Source organism: Medicago sativa, chromosome 5 (assembly GCF_051527215.1).
Source record: "Medicago sativa cultivar Bolivia chromosome 5, Bolivia_mono, whole genome shotgun sequence".
Taxonomy (NCBI): Eukaryota; Viridiplantae; Streptophyta; class Magnoliopsida; order Fabales; family Fabaceae; genus Medicago; species Medicago sativa.
The window spans coordinates 13,173,559-13,187,743 of NC_140753.1; the positions used below are offsets into that span (position 1 = coordinate 13,173,559).

A 14,185-nucleotide genomic window follows, 5' to 3' on the forward strand; every position below is an offset into this window, starting at 1 on the left:
TACACTCACTCCTAGCATAGCAGATGTGTCATGTTGCCCATCCCAGGAAGTTGTAAATAATATGTAATGATCTCCTTGAAGAAATAAGGGGTTTTGACTTGTGAATAGTTCAACCTAATATAATCTAATATTTGTTATGTTTTTATTACAAAATAAACTGTAATCCACTTATCTCTAAAAAAAACAAAAGGAAAATTGTCGCTAACGAAATCGCCCCACAGGATTGTGTAACAAGTTTCGCTTTAAACAAACCTGCGACGAGATCTGTCCCAAACTTGAAAAACGCAAGTTTTTGTCTCTAAACTAAGTAACAACCTCATGCCAAATGGTTGAAGCATAAAACTATACCTAAAGCACTTGAATGAGAGGGTAGCTTAGTTAGAGGTCTGAGTTTACTTCATTATGATTTAGGCATAATATTATTTAACTCAACCACGACAAATGTTTAGTATTAAAAATTAAAAATAAAATTAGAATGCGGTATTACATTAGAAATACACCATGATATCAAACAATTCCATAGTAATTGAGAATGCTTCCTAAATGAAAGACCAATATAGATGAAAAAGGTATCATCATCATTTATATAATTTTGTTACAGGTTTAATAGACCTAAATAATATATGATTAATTAAATTAGAACAATGCTTCCTAAATGTTCCAAGTATAAAATAAGATTTTATACTAACATGTGACTGCCAAATGGTACCTTAAGTTTAATTGTCATATGCAATAGACTTTTCGGCTCTAAATGATTGCTCAAATTTATGACCAAGAGGTGTCTTGAATTCCACTTAGAAAAAGCAAGTACAATTAACCAAAGTTGCAACAACAAAAATAGAACTTAGATAATGATTACATTAGAAGCCTAGATTTCGGCACAACTTTTGTTGAATAACATTGATACATCATGATCAAAAGAAAAAATGTTGCACAATCAATATTATCCATCACACACGCCTTAATTGAGTACCTGGATTATATACGATGAGTAGTTAGCTATTTAAATTTATGACATTAAGTTACAAATCCTGTTGAACAACCATTGATGAAGATGAATACAATATGAATGAAAATATACATCGGAAAACTTTTTCCTCATGTTTGTTGCATTTCTCGCAAAAATACATGCTTAAATCTGAATATACTGATTTGTTGCAGACACAAACAGTGTAGTACAACAAAAAATCCCCTCCTAAATAACAATTAACAATAAAAAACCACCAATTTGTTTAGTTTAAGTACAATGTTTGATTATTCAAAAGAAAATAAGAAAAGATATTTGGAAGCTCAAATGTCTAATGATTACAGGTCTATTAAACCTGATGGAGCATGCAACTGAGTAAGTGACACTGGTGATTGCCTATTGAAGTCTGAAACTACCCACAATCTTAGGACTCTAGCCTTTAAGTGCCATACTGACTTTGATGATGAGATTTGTGAAATGGGATCAAAACTCAAAGCCATTTGAAAAAAATAAAAAACATAAATGAAAATGCAAGAATAATAAGTAAGATTGAGAAAGAAAGATGATGCAAATGACTTTGCGGTGCAATTTTGGCAAGGCATAAGCTCCTCTTTATATAGACTTTAATTTGCATTATTTTAATTAAGGTGTTCCTAGCCGATTCTATGTCATGCTTAATTTAAGTGGGAACAATTACAAGATTGACGAGATAAAGGCTAGGACGAAGGAAAAATGTTCTTAAGATCGTTGTGCCTAGGCTGAAGGAAAGATGAAACCCGGGAAAGGAACTACGAAGGTGTGATTGATGTCAAGATAAATTGAATAGCTTCCTAGGTTTAGATGTTGAATGACTGGTGTTTCTGCGTTAGATTTCAATTTTTCTTTTCATTCTAATGATTTGTACATGAAAACTAATGAATTGAGCTTTTTTGTGGATTCCTGCTTTCTTTATGAAGTGCAAATGTATTCCAATTATGATCATATCAGGTCATACGAAGTTGGACACAGAGAAAAAATATATAGTACTATAAGCTAGTAGGTGGTGAAGTGAATTATCAATTATGTCAGTGAGTTTCATTGAGAATTTTGCTTTGTTTCGAATATATTCCTCTTACCGTGTCGGAGTATCCAGTGAAAGAGCTAGCGCAAGTCTATCTAATCTAATATAGTCTAATCTATTCTGTTAAATCATAACTCGGGGGCTTTTTTTAGGAATTAACATGTTTCGAGTGGCTGGATAAGTTTAGGAAAATGGCTTGGCTGGTTTCAATAGTTCAGTTTTTGCTTATCTACAGGTTTCTTCTTTCTCACAATTTACATTTACTCTCTTATTTCTTTGTTCTTGTGCTGTTTATGTTGGATTTGATGCTGTATATACTTTTTTATTTCGAAACTGGTATACGGGAAGACTTACACAATGCGGGCTCCTGCCAATTCTCTGTCTGAAGAAAATGTAGCAAAATAGCAACAAGGACTTACATTGCGCGACTATTTGCAAACATAAATGAAGCAAGCATCCAATTTTATTCATTATTAAATTATTTGCATATTGTTTGCGGTGTTTCTTTCATGTTGTTTATTGTTGTATTTACTGCATAGGAGCAACCTAAGCATTATGATCAACAGCTCAATTATTAGTGTCACTGCCCTTTTCTTGAGGTCGGTCGATTGCCTCTACTTTTTTGAATATTCCTGACTTTCTAAACCCTGTCAGATGCTGACCTTCTAAACCCTGTCAGGTGTCTATGTTGAAAATCTTATAGAGGAGCAGGTGTCTTCAAAGATTTTATGCCGTCCACCATACTTTTTGCCTTGGCCAGACGACAGTTTAGTACAGAGTGTTATCAAATAGCGGCTATAGTAGTGCTATAGCATTGTAGCATTGAGGAATTTGAACAAACCACTATTTTCTGTGATCCATGATTTGCATCAATGCAAGGTACTACTGCTAGTAGTTCATGCTTGCATATCATCCTTTGTGATTTCTGTTTGTTGTCTATTCATCTTATGTTACTGATATGTGTTCAACTTTAATCTCTCCGGTAAAATGATTGGATATTTTGAAAAGGCGTAAGTTTGATTCACCTTTTTTTACAGCTTTTCTCTTGTGTGATAGGCTGCTGAAGAACCAAGGTTATGAGAGGAATTTGAGAGGGAGGGCAAAAAGAGTCCTCGTGAAGAAGTTTCAGCAACTTTTGATTCGAATCTAATCTAATCACGCCTGGAGCTGAATTCATGGCCGTTTTGTCGATTGCACTTCAGTACTATATTCATAATACTGTGACTTATGTGCATATCTGAATGTTATTGTTTCTGATGTGAATATTCCTGGAGCATAAGATTATGTCCTATATCCGCCTTCAAATAAATCTTGAAGGATATGATCCGAATACACGGACATATCTGCATATCTTGTTATTCTTGGAAAGCTGCTTCTTTTTTACTTTTACTCAATGTCTTCTATGCATTTCTTACCATGGATTTGATCAACTTGTTCATATCATTTTGGTTTTTTATTACAGGATGCTCGTTAGATTATGTTTAGTCTGGCTACTCATGAAATTTATTTTTCAATCCAAAGAAAAGTCTGTGCACTAAATTCTTAGAAAGGAATGATGCCTCAGAGGCCTCTTTCAAAGTAAATTGAGAATGCAGCAGCATGCTCCATTTCTATGGAGTCGTAATCTCGACTTTATTCCTTGAAAGCTGTTTTCGGAACGAACTCAGGTCATTTTTCTTCTCTGCTGAAAATGGCCAACAGAGTTTGTAACAAGGAGGTTAAATGAAAATGTATCCCACGTTTTTCTGAACTGTATGACTAGGCTGCTGGTTGCATGCTCCATTATGTTGATCAGATACCTGGGTTCTCAATAGTTTTCATACTCAATTGACTGCAAAGTGCAAACTATCCTTGAAAACATAGCATTTGCAATAATGTTACCATGGTAAATATTTTAAGAATAAGAAGATATATCACTGGCATTTATTTGCAATGCGTGTTTAACATCCAATAAGATGTCTAGGAAGAAAAGTCAGAACAACTAACCTCGTTTGATTCCATAAATTCTCCATTCTAGTACTGGACGAATATTGTTCATAGGGTTCCCTTCTATCACTAATAGGTTTTGTCATCATCATTTAGCCACTTGCATGTGCTTATTTCAAATAGAAGAAACCTTGGAAACTAAACTTTCTTTGGGTTATTTATGGGGCCATTATTTGGAAATAGAAGAAACCTTGGAAACTAAACTTTCTTTGGGTTATTTATTTATGGGGCCATTATTTGGAATAGAACTAGCGCAAGGTTAAAAAAAACTAGCGCAAGGTTAAATATAGTTTATTAGTTGATTTTCTTGCCCAAAATTTGTAATCCATATTTCTGTGCTGAAGATATGGAGAATCACTAGTTGAGTGTTCTGCCAAAACAACCTGGAATAAGGATGGAAAGTTACCCTCTTTGCACCAAACCTCCAAGGCAAAAAAAAAAAAGTGGTTGGAGAGAATATATTTTGTATGCACAACATAACATATACAACCAACTTACCAAGGTTGTCGTACTCGAGAGCCTATATAGAATCGTGGGAAATCCATAGACTCGACTTGTAAGAGTCTACACAAACGCACACCCTCGCACAAGACACTTTCTTATGAAGATCCGACCTTAAGATTTGTGCATTACATATATAGCTTTCTCTATATCAGGACTTAATTTTATTTCATGAATAATTTTGTAGATTCTCAACTGTAAAAATTGTTAACTTAGGCTGAATGCTTTAACATGATAGGAGAAATTGCTCTGGGAATTCATTTGCATGAATTATCTTATACATAGCGATCTCAAACCTAGTAATCTTCTATTAGATGAAAATATGACTCCTAAAAAATTTTGGTTTGCCTCAAATTGACAAAGCAAGTCAAGATGAAGGAAGTACTGATAGAATTATTGGAACATACTCCCTCCGTCCCATAATAACTAAGTCATTTGTAAAAAAATATTGTCCTAAGAATCTTGACTCGTTTCACTTTCCAATACAACATTAATTACTTTTTTTCAATTTTAACTCTAATTAATACTGCTTTCACCACTTCCAATTCAATATACTCCCTCCGGTCCTTATTATAAGAAAAAGTTGATTTTTTAGGTTCATTGTGTAAGTGATGTATCTAGTCTATATTTATAACAAGATACATTAATTATTCTATGAACCAAAAAAGTCAATTGTTTCTTATAATAAGGACCGGAGGGAGTATTCTACTTTACATTTATGATAAAGAAGAATGCACAAATACTTGACATAGACACTAAAAACCATTTTTCTCTCTTTCATTTATACACTTTTCTTAATCTGTGTGAAATGGTCAACGGGCTCAGTTAAACTGGGACGGAGGGAGTACTTTATTGGAACATAGTAAGTTTTGAATGTTCACTCTTTTGTTATATTTTGAGTTCTTCTCAATTAAGGTACATTTCAGTTAAATTAATATTGTTTTTTTATTACAGTGGCTATAATATGTCACCAGAATATGTGATGTATGAGCAGATTTCTGAAAAATGGGGCGTTTATATTTTTGGGAGTTATGATTTTAGAGATTGTTGCTGCAAAGATTCGTGTACACGCGCTTGCAGCATTGGAGCTTTGTGCATTTTCTTTGCATGAAGTACTAATGAACTCATTTTTAATAGCCATTGCAGTGGGACCAATATAGCTCACTTTAAGTACTCTGGCATTTACGGCTATTTTGCTAGGGACGAAAGTTGGGGGGAAAAAAACCTTCAAGATAGAAAAAAACTCGCATAGCACTGCCCTTATTTTCTCTCCCGTTTCAGAACAAGCATAGGAGGACAATTTATTTATTTTGCCTTTGGAAACCCATTGTCTACGAGGCAACAACACAGACACATTTACCAGACACTACTGAAACGCTGACACAGATATTAATTTAAACAGATTAATTGAATGCAATCACATTCGATGTCGTGTTGGTGATGTGCTTCGGACACGTCTTTGATCGTAAGTGTCAGTGCCGCATAACTCATTACCAAGGGTGGCTTCATAGATTGAAAACATGCAAAAATGTAGAGAAGGCCCCACATAAATGGGCAACAACAGAAGCAAACAAATAACAATGATACACAGGGCAAATGAGATCGGAGCAAAAAGCTGGTATACTTGTTACATCTATTGGTTCACAACTTCACAAGTACTTATTTGTTTATTGTATTTGGTACATATAAATGAAAAAGATGGGAAAAAATAAGTTACCTAAGCTATTAAACAAAACAAATTACAGAACCCCGCATCACGCTGCAAACGTTTCCTTTGAGACCTTAAGCTCCATTGTACGAAGTATTAGCTGAGACTTTGCACATGATTGGAATGATGAACTCAGACAAGCCTGAAAAATAGGTCAATCAACATGAGAGGTGATCAGCAGCAAGCCAGCAACTAGCAAATTAAATATTATTACCCGAAAAGCAGAAGTTGATAATCATGTTGTGAAAGACAAACTATTCAGCTGTAAATACAGCTTGCAAACAATTTTGAATATATAAACTGACATGACATGTTGCAGAAAAGTACCCACACAAACACATTTTGGGAAGTGCTTATCATATAAGGGCTTATATATAAGTTATTACTGTAATTATGGAGAGAATGTCGTTAATTTTTTTTCATACAAGGGTGAGTTGTTTTAGTTGGAAAGCATACTGAAATTAGTTGAAAACCGCTTTATACACATGTCATAAGCTCTCTCAAACAATTAACAAGTTATAAAAAACTCAAATAAATTATAAACAAGCTCTTTCAAACATACCCTAGATCTACAGTTTTACAATAGGTGCAAGTATCTGTTCTTATCAGTTTAATATCTGATATGTGATCCAATGGGTCACACGATATTAAATTACTTTTTTGAGGGGGGAGAGGTCATCACAATAGCTTGCTATTGGACTTCTTGAGTGTCGCTTATGCGTTGCACTATTGCATAGGCTGGCGCACCCCACCTTAAAGAAAGAAAAAAAACAGAATAGGTGCAAGACAAATCAACACTTACAATTATATTTTACGTCAAATTGTATGTTATGCAAGCAATCATTTAGCTAAGTATCAGGTAAAACAAGTGCAAAATATTGACAGATAAACATGATTGTGTTGCATTAACTGTCAAATAATATTTATTACAACAATACAACAGAGGCGAGATAAGTAAGTACCTATTGTAACATATACTCAAGTTTTGTATTCATTGACGCGGATCCATTTGGTACTTGACCACTTATTTCCTTTAATTACCGGACAACCACCTGAAAGTTATCAAGAAAACAGTTTTGTTAATTTATCTCCTCTACTGTGAAAGCCCGTTGACGCAGAAGGCAGCACAAATAATAAGAATAACAACAACAACAACAACAACAACAACAATAAAAATAATAATAAAAGAAAGAGAAACTAACCATGCAAGCTTGATGCATCTAAAGTTGCATCCGGCTTCATGCTCCAGAAAAGCAAAGCATCACCTCTCTTTGGCTTAATTGAAAGTCCTTTTTTCCCACAATCAGAAAGCTCATTATACCACGGCACATTACTGAAATTCCCCTTAGCAGCAGGGAACACTGTCTCACCCCCTTCTTCAACATCTGTACTGTATCATTAAAATACAAAATGAAAATCTAATGAACAGCTGATCACATATCCAAGACAAATTGAAGTTAGTAAGACATCACATGCTATCACTTACAGGTACATCAGTACTGTTGCTATGCGCTGACCCCCATTCTTTGTGTTATATTCATCAAGAAAGTAGTCATAGTGAGGCTCATACTTTTGTCCAACTTCATAATGTAGAACTTGAAGTCCTTCACCGTGCTCTGTATATTGTGAGGCATAGCTTATTAATGCTTGCTGAAGTATATGATGGAAATAACCTACTATCTTAGACCATAATAAAAGAAAGCTAGATGGCAATGTTAACTGAAAATATTCAGTGGAAGACACGTAAATAAACATATCCAACTACTCAAAAGTTCTCACTAACGGACAAAAAGCTGACTACAGATTGTACATACATACAAACAAGAAAAAACTGTACCAGAAATAAACTCTTTTTGTAAATAAAAATTCAATTTCATAAAAAAAAAAAAAAAGTAAATATAATAGGTGGGGTTACTTGCCTACAGGAATAAAAGTAAAGTCAGCAATTTTTTTCTCAATATTCCTCACAATCTTATCACGTCCCCTGGCCAAAAATGTTCCAGAGCTCGTACGCACTCTACATGTAGAAAGAAATATGTGAAGATGGGGTTTGCCATACTGGCAATCGAAACAATGCAGAAGCAACCATTTTCAATTTCAGAGGACACTTTAACAGAGAAAGATAGGAAATACTCCTACCTGCTGTCTTTGCTCTTTCCAGTCTCGCTATCAACAACTGTTGACTTGTGCATACTCGGCTTCGCTATGTCGATCAGATATTCACATTCCTCCTTGGTCTACTCAGATTAATCAGCTAAACTTTAGTGATTGGAAGGTGGAGACAATACAATGCATCATATTAAATAAATATTAATGCTCCACAGGAGCTTCAAGTTAAACACAATGTCACCACATCACACTAAAATCATATTCAAACATGGAATTCAAACAGGGAAATACATCCCTTGAACCTTCCATCAAGCATCATTTAACCAAGCAAAACACAAATAGTTTTGATACTGATATGCTAAGTAGATAGTTAAACAAAGGCAAACTCATCACCAAGAACCACAAGTGATTAAAAGACCCTTAATGATTGTGTAATATTAGATTTCTAGTCTAACTGAACCCCGCAAAATTAATTTCTTTTTTATTGACAAACCCACAAAATTAACTTGTTAGGTGAAGATTGAGCAAACTTTATAAACCTTATTTATGCCATATCAGGCTACGTTGGACTTTAGCCTTTCTTTGGTATGTAGCCATGGTACTAAACCCCCTACTTCTATTATTAGTGTGTAGCATTAGATTTCGAGCCTAACTCAACCCCACAAAATTAACTCTTTTTTTTTTTTTTTTACAAACCCACAAAATTAACTTGTTAGGTGAAGATTTCAAACTTTAGAAACCTTGTTTATGCATATCAGGCTATGTGAGACTCAAGCCTTTCATTGCTATGCACTAAACCCCCAATTTTTATTCTATTTCATGCACACCATTGTTCCCTCCTAGAGTTCGAGGCTGCTAGTTGTACCAAACCCTTAACATATAGGATTCTTTCCCAATTTGTAGACTAGTCACACGGAAAAAACACTATTCCAAATTAGGACGTGTTCCCTTTAAAACAAAAAACTAACTTGAACATTTCTAACATTTTCACAAACCACAACCTTGATTAAGGCCCTGTTTGTGTAAACAACTTATTTTGCAGCTTAAAGCATAAGCGCTTATGAATAAGCTATTTCTATAACACAAGATAACATAAAAGTCAAACTGTTTTTGTATAATCTATAAGCTATTTTAATAAGTTATCCTGCTATTTTTAAGCATATAGCATAAGCGTTTATGAATAAGCTATTTCTGTAAAACGAGATAATATAAAGTCAAACTGCTTTTGTATAATGTATAAGCTATTTTCATAAGTTATCATGCTAAGCTTATGGTAATAAACCGAAAACAGCTTATGAAATATATCATAAGTTGTTTTCATAAGTTCTTCCAAACAATGTCACACATGATAAGCGCATATGCATAAATTTACATAAGCTATTTTTATAGAAAAAGATAAAATAAAGTTAAATTATTTTTGTAAGTTATATTGGAGAACTTATGAAAATTAGCAGAAAAAAGTTGTGAAAATTGTCCTAAGCTGTTTTCATAAGTTCTTCCAAACATTTTCACAAAACTTATGTCAGTAGATAAGCTCAAATAAGTCAAACCAAAGCGACCCTTAATATATAAATAGCATATAGATAAGCACTTATGGTATAAATGCATAATTACGTTATTTATCCAAACATGCAAAACAGAGAAATATCACAAAAACGAGAAAACAAACAATCAAAAGTAAATACCAAAAACATATATATAGTTCATAAATTCTGATCAAATTATGAATCGCATTAATAAAATGGATCTAACACTAAATTATAAAAAAAATAATAAAAAATCATGAATGAAAGTAGTTACCAGAAAATTGTGATACACAAAAGCTCTAGGCTCCCATGATACAACTTCAACCCACTGTTCACCCTTACCTTCTTCATCATCATTTCTAATTCAAACAAAAAAAACCTCATCAGCACCAAAAAAAAAAAAGGCGGAATCAAATCGAAAAACGGTTATTTGTAACAGAAACGTTACCTATCGACGGTGTTATGAACAATGGAGGTAAGATCGTTGGGTTTAGGCAAGTTTTGATTGGAAGAAGGAATGGAGAGGATTCCGAAAACGAGAAGAATGAGGATAAGGAAAGTGAAAGCGATGAATAAAGAGAAAATGAGTGTGTATGATGAAGATGATTTTCGTGATGGAAGACGAGAGTAACGTGATTTCGCCATTGTTGTTGAGTTTTTCAGATCCACGAGATCTGAAAAAATTCAACAGTTTGGAATTGAATATTTGAGAGAAGAAGAGAATTTGTAATACTGTTACGACTACGTAGAGGGTGGAAGAAAGAATGGAAGTTTTTTATTTGTTTTTCTTTTTCTACACTTTGTTTTTTTCTATAGTACTGAAATAAAAAAGTCAAGGTTTCTAATAGTGGTAATTTTTTCATCAATCAGCGTGGGTATAGAGACTTTTTTTTTTTTTTTTTTGAGGGAACACTATAGAGACACTTTCTCCTGTCATTATTTTATAAAAATTATTTATTTTTAAAAATGTATTAAATAAATTATGTATAATATATATCAAATATCCAGTTATTTGTCAAGAAAATAGATCAATTAGTCAATTAATTTTTTTAAAAAAATATTGCTTATAATATAGTATGTGGAAATATTTGTGCTATTTTTTTAGACTAAATGACAAGTAACACTTGAAATAAAATTTACATATAATTGCAAAGTTTCAAGTTTAAACATGGATTAAAGTATTTTGTCTAACGATAGGTCTTAATAATTTGAAGTTCAATCGAAAAGTAGATAAAGTCTAGCCAATAATTGGTACTTGAAATTGATCCGTTTCATGAGGAGCTCATTAATCATTTGAGTTCTATCACTTGATTATCTTACGAACTGGTTTTATTCACATTAAATCGTTGCTTTTAATTTTTATGCATATGAATACTTTTTTTTTTTGAGGCAACATATAAATACTAATGAAACCAATAAATGTTGTAACTTTTAATATAATTGTCTATCTTTTATTTCCTATTTCATACAATAACTTTAATTATTTAATATTTTGTATATTTTTCACTCTAAAATATATTCAAAAAAAAAATCATGCTATATTAAACTTTACTCCTTCTATTTAGAAGAATCCATGTTAGACTTTATCTACTTTTCGATTGAACTTCAAATTATTCATAACATATTTAGAAGAATTTTTTTAAAAGAACTGCTTCAAGTTTCGATTCTACTTGAAATTGATAAAGTCTAGCCAATTTCAAGTAGAAAAGTATTTTGTCTAACGATAGGTCTTAATAATTGCAAAGTTTCGATTCTACTTTTTCTTATAAACAGAAGCAGTTCTATTTGGAAGAATTTTTTTAAAAGAACTGCTTCTGTTTATAAGAAAAAGTTACAACTTTAAGAAATATTTATTGCTTAAAACATATTTAGCTCTCATTGAATGCTTGTCTTTTTAATATTGGTGGTTTGTTTTTTAATATTAGTAGTTTTTTTAATACTTTACAAATTTCTACGACGATATATTTGTAAAATCGTCGAAAAAGTTGCAGCAATTGATAAGTGTCTAAATTTTGATTTTTTTTTCTTCTTATAATAAAGATCGAATGAAGTAAAAAATAAATAAACCGCAACAAAAATTTTCTATAAATGTGATAATCGAAAAAGAAACTCAAGGAAATAATGTTTGCTCATTTGTAATTTTAGTATGACAGGATCTAATCTCACGTTGCCTAACCTTATCCAACTCTCTAGTAATTTTCATACATCTCGTTGACAAGCAAGTACCATCACTATTGTCCAAGTGCAACTAGCCACCAAAAAATTCGCTGGTGTGCAACTATTAAGATACAGAGTTGCATCACGTTAATCACAAAATGTTATACTACTAGTTTGTGTTTGATCATCTTCATATATAAGTTTAAGGTCCGAACTCCGGTAAAAAAAAAAAAAAACTGTGTTTGACAGAAAGCCAGAAAAATAAGAAATTTTGATTGTATTCAAATTCAAATATAAATCAAAAGTAATTTAACAAAACAAAAAAATCTTAAAATCGTTTTTTATGTCATTTATTGCAATTGTAATTTATTAGTACTAGAAAATATCAATTCATGCGATCTTCACTAAGTTGAATCGATTGGAAGTACCAAGTAATTGATCTACACAAACAAAATAGCAATCTTACTATCTAAATAAGTTCGTTCTTGTCCAGTAATGGATCAGAAGCACTAGGTTTGAACCTTAACCCAATCTATATTGATTGGTATTACTACCAATCAATTTGTACTTCACTGATGCCATTTGAGCTTATCGACTTGAAAACTTAATGAATTTTGCTCTCCACCCAGCACAAATCACTCGCACCCTGCAGCCATTCCATTTTTACCCCTGCGCAAGTTAAGTCACGCTGCGCACCTTAACATGCGCAAGTTGTGATTTATGCGTGACTTAACATGCGTTGCGCAAGTTAACTTGCGCAGCGTTAGTTAAGTCATGTATCAGCAACACAGAAACACATTTCCCTCATTTATCCAACTTCTCTACTTCGAAAATTTTTCCCCCATATCCGATTTTCATCATTCTTGCACCATTCAAAGCCAATTTCTCCCACATTATCAAGTAAGTGATGATTGCCCGACTTAATTGCATTTAACTTGTAGAAATTTTAGTTTTTTTTTAAGAAATATGACATTTTTAGGTTTTTATAAATTTGGTTTGCATGTTAGTTTTGATGATTGTTAGTGACGAATTAACTTAGGAATTGTTGTTTAGAAGTTGTTTAGAGTAGAATGTGGTAGTTTAGGGTCTACAAATTGTTAGATTAAGGTAGTTGTTTGAAAATTGCACACCATGTGTTTGGTAAAATGTCTCAATGGTAATTATTTTGTTTTTTTGGATTGTGACTTATCAAATTAGTTAGCATATGGTATGTTAATTTTGATTATAACATGTTTGACTGCAACGTGGTAGTTTACGGATTGAAATGACATTGTTGGAATTTTAGTGTTGTTGTTGAATTGTTGGAAATGACACAATGTGCATGTGAAAATGTATATTGAATTTGTGTTTTGTTAAATGTTGTGCAGATATGTCTAGGAGGAATACGTCTCAGAGACCGCCTGAGCCGCCTCAGGATAGGACTGACAGACTTAGGTTAGGGAGACATGCCCCTACTAGTAGTGCACGGAGGGAGAAGCAAGCACTACGCCCTCCTATGGCTGGTCGAGGGAGAGGTGGGGGCACGAGACTTGCTAGAGATGGAGATGACGTTGCAGAGGGGTCAACGTCGCAGACGGGTCCATCCCAGACTATGGACCCGACGCAGTATCAGCCGCATTATGAGGTCTATCAGCAGCCGCATGGTGCGTATCAGTTTCAGGAGCCTCAGCCTCACCAGTACCAGTTTGTTATTGAGGAGCCTGCTGTTGAGGAGCCGCCTGTTATTGAGGAGCCTCAGCAGAATGATGAGCCTGAGCAGCCTCAGCAGCATGAGCAGCCCGAGCCTCGTTTTCAGGGGGTGCCGAGGGTGGTGTACGAGGCCGGTCCGGACGGCTATGCAGGGGGGCCTTCTGAACTCTCGCTTTTACCTAACTTTGGTGGACATGTGGCATGTAGGATATGGGTTGATGCCGATGTAAGTATAATTTAATGTTTATTTTACTTATTTTTTGTTTTAAAATTCAATTAAAATAATTAATGTTGTTTATTTTACTTCTTACTGTTTATTTTACTTCTTTTACTATTTATACAACTTATTCTAATTATTATTTTACTTATTTAATGTTAGAATTAACATTTATGTTAGCATATATTTAATGTTTGTTTTACTTATTATTTATTTAACGACTTATTGTTTGTTGTGTTTTGTTTTTGTATTTCAGTTTCGAAGA

The 14,185-nt window shown here is 33.3% G+C and overlaps 1 protein-coding gene, 1 long non-coding RNA gene and 1 other non-coding gene across 3 annotated transcripts; 2 read left to right on the plus strand and 1 right to left on the minus strand.

Moving 5' to 3' along the window:
* The first annotated feature begins 1,752 nt into the window (after nucleotides 1-1,752).
* Nucleotides 1,753-3,395, plus strand: LOC146920207 (uncharacterized). Its single transcript, XR_015011706.1, has 3 exons — nucleotides 1,753-2,626; nucleotides 2,707-2,906; nucleotides 3,084-3,395. It is a non-coding gene; the product is annotated as an uncharacterized LOC146920207 (long non-coding RNA).
* A 2,716-nt stretch (nucleotides 3,396-6,111) lies between these two features.
* Nucleotides 6,112-10,638, minus strand: P4H5 (2-oxoglutarate (2OG) and Fe(II)-dependent oxygenase superfamily protein). Its single transcript, XM_085713634.1, has 8 exons — nucleotides 10,306-10,638; nucleotides 10,132-10,216; nucleotides 8,362-8,459; nucleotides 8,142-8,239; nucleotides 7,709-7,838; nucleotides 7,425-7,612; nucleotides 7,185-7,274; nucleotides 6,112-6,364 (listed from the first exon to the last, which is right to left on the minus strand). Exons 1-7 carry the CDS (start codon nucleotides 10,500-10,502, stop codon nucleotides 7,201-7,203), a joined length of 870 nt encoding a protein of 289 aa, XP_085569760.1. The 5' UTR covers nucleotides 10,503-10,638; the 3' UTR covers nucleotides 6,112-6,364; nucleotides 7,185-7,200.
* Nucleotides 6,781-6,974, plus strand: LOC146920209 (U2 spliceosomal RNA). Its single transcript, XR_015013127.1, has one exon. It is a non-coding gene; the product is annotated as a U2 spliceosomal RNA (small nuclear RNA).
* Nucleotides 10,639-14,185: the final 3,547 nt, after the last annotated feature.

Bases quoted from the DNA above. Each gene is read 5' to 3' on its own strand.
- P4H5 (XM_085713634.1), bottom strand. From the start codon at position 10,502: ATGGCGAAATCACGTTACTCTCGTCTTCCATCACGAAAATCATCTTCA. The intron at 8,460-10,131 runs GTAACTACTTTC...TAATCTGAGTAG, and splicing joins TTGTGTATCACAATTTTCTG to ACCAAGGAGGAATGTGAATA. The intron at 8,240-8,361 runs GTAGGAGTATTT...TTCTACATGTAG, and splicing joins GGAAAGAGCAAAGACAGCAG to AGTGCGTACGAGCTCTGGAA.